The following is a 4,010-nucleotide window of genomic DNA, read 5'->3' as shown; positions in this document are numbered from 1 at the left end:
TTTCCGGTTTCCGGTTTCTGGCTCTGCAGATGCTGAGGTGGCGGTTGGAACCTGTGGCCTGAATGAGCAGTTTTGGAGAAAGATACATTGAATTTTGCATGTTGACAAAGGCAGCGATGTACCTGAATGAGCCTCTGAGAGTGACACCTATTCTTTCGCTTTTTCGAATATATATATATAAAACATTTTGCCGTTGCGGACACAAATACATGCACATCCGTTGAGTCCCAAAGCTTCCATTCCGTCTTCTTCTTTCTCCTTTTTGCCCTACTGGTTGGGGTTTCAAATGCTCTTGAGCCTTCTTGTTGCGATAATAATTAATCTTCTTTTTGGTTTGAGTTGTGGGTTTTGCACGAAGACGTGGTCTGGATTTGGATTATTCTTGTGGATTATTAGTCTTTGCTCATGCCGACCCTCGTCAACTGCCGTGGTAAGCTTTTCTGGGTGTTTGCTGGTTTTTTCTTTGTTTCTTTTGTTTATTTTCTGGTGGATGATTGATTCTTGGTGGATTTGGCTTGGTGGGTATTCTTTATTTTTGTTTGATTTTAATGGGTTAGTGCTGATTCCTGGTCTGGTTTTGCCTATTTGTATTGATCTGCGTGCTCTTAGCTTGAGATCCTGAGTGTATTTTCGATAAGAATCATTGGGATTGTCACTGATCTGTAGATAATATGGTTTGGATGAGTAATTGCAAATTTTTTGAAGCACAAAATACTTGTTGATTTATTGTGTTAGTGTTATGCTATTCATCCTTGGGGGTCTCTCTCTCTCTCTCTCTCTCTCTCTCTCTCTGTGGGAGTCGTTCCCCTATGGGAACACCAAGTACGAGGTTTTTAGGTACAGCAAGATGGACTTGTTTTAAGAAAACGTTTATGGTACATTACGCTTAGATTAAATGATAGATCCTTATTCAATTCTCTTTGGAAAATATACCCCCCCGGGATATCATAATATGCTTGGTGAAGCTTAGATCTTCTTTAGTAATAGCATAATAGAAACCGTTTTGAGATTTAGCTAGTTTTAAACAATTTTGTGTGCTTGAGCCAAAAAAGAATAAAAAACAAACAAGCAAATTTGTGTGGACAGTTTTAGCTGATATTAGTTTTTGCCACTGGGTTTTCAGGCGATGATGAATTCTATCCTGGCGGTTCTTTTTACTCGAATCCTGTGGATTTGGGTCGCTTGTTCTCAATTGGTTCCCATGTGGATGTGTACCGACCTCCTTGCAAGCGGGCTCGGATCAGTGCCCCATTTGTCTTTGGGGGAAATGAGTTTGAGGAGGACAAGAAACCATCCATTGACGTTCTTCCTGAGGAATGCCTTTTTGAGATATTCAGACGCGTCCCTGAAGGCAAAGAGAGGAGCTCCTGTGCTTGTGTCTCCAAGCGTTGGCTTATGCTTCTGAGCAGTATCCGTAAGGCTGATGACATTCACAAGGAGGTGCCGGTTTCTGATAATGTTGATATGGTCACCGGTAATGAAGATCAGGATTTGGAAAGTGATGGATACCTTACGAGGTGTTTGGAAGGGAAGAAAGCTACCGATGTTAGACTTGCTGCAATTGCAGTTGGAACCAGAGGCCGTGGGGGACTGGGAAAGCTGTCGATCCGAGGAAGCAACTCTCTTCGTGGGGTCACCACCCTTGGCCTCTCAGCTGTAGCCCGCTGTTGCCCATCTCTCAAGGCTCTTTCCTTGTGGAATATTTCTTCTGTTGGGGATGATGGCCTATCTGAGATAGCAAAAGGATGCCATTTGTTGGAGAAGCTTGACCTTTGTGAGTGTCCCTCGATTTCTAACAAGGGCTTGAGTGCAATTGCCAAGAACTGTCCTAATTTGATTTCATTGAATATTGAATCATGTTCAAAAATTGGGAACGAAGGCTTGCAAGGTATTGGAAGGTTTTGCCCCAAGCTGCAGTCTATCTCTTTGAAAGATTGCCCCCTTGTTAGCGATCATGGAGTATCAAGTCTATTGTCATCAGCTCCTCTGCTGTCAAAGGTAAAGCTTCAGGCCTTGAACATCTCCGACTTCTCCCTTGCCGTGCTTGGGCACTATGGAAAAGACATTACAAATCTAGTCCTTAGTGGTCTTCAAAATGTTAGTGAGAAGGGTTTTTGGGTCATGGGTATTGCTCAGGGTCTGCAAAAACTGGTGTCAATGACAGTCACTTCTTGTCGGGGTATAACAGATGTGGGTCTTGAAGCCATTGGCAAGGGATGCATCAACCTGAAGCAGATATGCCTTCGCAAGTGCTGCTTTGTGTCCAACAATGGACTGGTAGCTTTTGCCAAAGCGGCAGGATCACTAGAGAGCCTGCAGCTGGAAGAGTGTAACAGGGTTACCCAATTAGGGATTATTGGTGCCATCTCAAACTTTGGAACAAAGTTGAAGTCTCTTACCCTAGTGAAGTGCATGGGAATCAGGGATTTGGCTTTGGGATTTCCTTTGCCTTCTCCCTGCATCTCTCTTCGATCCTTGTCCATACGAAACTGCCCCGGATTTGGTACTGCTAGCCTGGCTATGGTGGGTAAGCTATGCCCTCAGATTCAGTATCTAGACCTGACTGGGCTCTATGGAATAACCGATGCTGGGCTTCTCCCTGTTCTAGAGAGCGCTGAGGCAGGACTTGTCAAGGTAATACTTAGCGGCTGCTTGAATTTGACAGATGAAGTAATTTTGGCCTTGACTAGGCTACATGGCGGAACCCTGGAACTCCTGAATCTTGAGGGATGCAGGAAGATTACTGATGCTAGCTTGGTGTCAGTCGCAGACAATTGCTTGGTACTCAATGATCTAGATGTGTCAAAGTGTGGAATCACAGATTCTGGCATCAAAATACTTTCCTGTGCTGAGCAGCTCAATTTGCAGGTCCTCTCTTTGTCGGGTTGTTCTGAAGTATCAAACAAGAGCTTGCCTTACCTGGAGAAATTGGGTAAGACACTGGTGGGGCTGAATCTCCAGCACTGCAATTCAATCAGCTGTAGCACAGTCGAGCTGCTCGTGGAGAGCTTGTGGAGATGTGATATCCTTTCCTAACCAGGGATGGACATTACTCTTATTTGATGGATCAAAGAGGCAGTTATAAAGATGTTGAACCAGATTAGGAAATCCAACAACTCTGTTTTGACTCGACAAATAGTAGATGCATAAGGCTCGTACTCTCAACTCACACGGGTAGCAGCAGTCAACATACGTTTTTAGCCTATCAGCAGTGAGGTGCCGGTAGCTTAGTGGCTTGGTTGTTTTCCAGGGGAATGTGGCAGATCTTCTTCCATCCTTTTTTAGCAGGCTTTCTTGACATGGGAAAGCTTGTTTCAGCTATTTAGCTCCCCACTGATGTGGGGGGCTTCTTTTATGGCCATGTTTCCCGAGAATACAGTTACCAAGTCCCTGGTTTGAGGTCCTCACTTCCCGGTTTTGTTTTGCTGGATCTTCTATTCCCAGTGGTTTTTAGCTTCTTCACACGGTCTTTGATAGTGTTAAAGCTGTTTTTGTTTATTTCCAGTCTCACAGAGTCTGTTGTCAGATTCAGTCTTAAGTTAGTTTCTCGTGTCTAGTGTTTGGTTGCTTTGTGCAGTTGTAAGCATGAAATGCCGCAGATTTATGGGCTGCAGTGGTGGTGGCAGAGGCCATTAGGTCTGCCATGACAACCTTGTTGGTTGTTTTTTGTAACTTTTCACACTGTTCTTGGTTTTGCAGGCTTCTCCTCCTTATGAATTGTATTCGGGCAACTACGTTAATTTGCATGAAATGGGGCTATCTGCCCTTCTTATTGATATTTACTTCTCTTTCGGGAAAGAAATGGCATTATGTGATATTTCATATTCGAAATTTGCACTCTTAAACCATGGCGTTGAGGGAAAGATTTAAGAATGGCATAGTAGCGAACTCAGCTGTGACAACTTTTAGAGAGAGAGCTTTTCCTAACCTCTTCCAAGGGAGAGGCTACTCCCCCCTATATTTTAGAGAGGGAGAGATTTGAGATTTTCCCTGTATTTAGGAAAATAAGA

The 4,010-nt window shown here is 43.8% G+C and overlaps 1 protein-coding gene across 1 annotated transcript; it reads left to right on the top strand.

The window, feature by feature from the left end:
• The first annotated feature begins 209 nt into the window (after positions 1-209).
• Positions 210-3,776, top strand: LOC132165483 (EIN3-binding F-box protein 1-like). Its single transcript, XM_059576069.1, has 2 exons — positions 210-430; positions 1,124-3,776. Exons 1-2 carry the CDS (start codon positions 406-408, stop codon positions 3,034-3,036), a joined length of 1,938 nt encoding a protein of 645 aa, XP_059432052.1. The 5' UTR covers positions 210-405; the 3' UTR covers positions 3,037-3,776.
• Positions 3,777-4,010: the final 234 nt, after the last annotated feature.

This window comes from Corylus avellana, chromosome ca11 (genome assembly GCF_901000735.1).
Source record: "Corylus avellana chromosome ca11, CavTom2PMs-1.0".
NCBI classification, from domain to species: Eukaryota; Viridiplantae; Streptophyta; class Magnoliopsida; order Fagales; family Betulaceae; genus Corylus; species Corylus avellana.
The sequence above is the reverse complement of the archived record's forward strand: the minus strand, read 5'-3'. Positions and strand labels throughout refer to the sequence as shown.

Coding starts and splice junctions, on each gene's coding strand:
- LOC132165483 (XM_059576069.1), top strand. CDS start 406: ATGCCGACCCTCGTCAACTGCCGTG. Junction 431..1,123: donor GACCCTCGTCAACTGCCGTG/GTAAGCTTTTCT, acceptor CTGGGTTTTCAG/GCGATGATGAATTCTATCCT.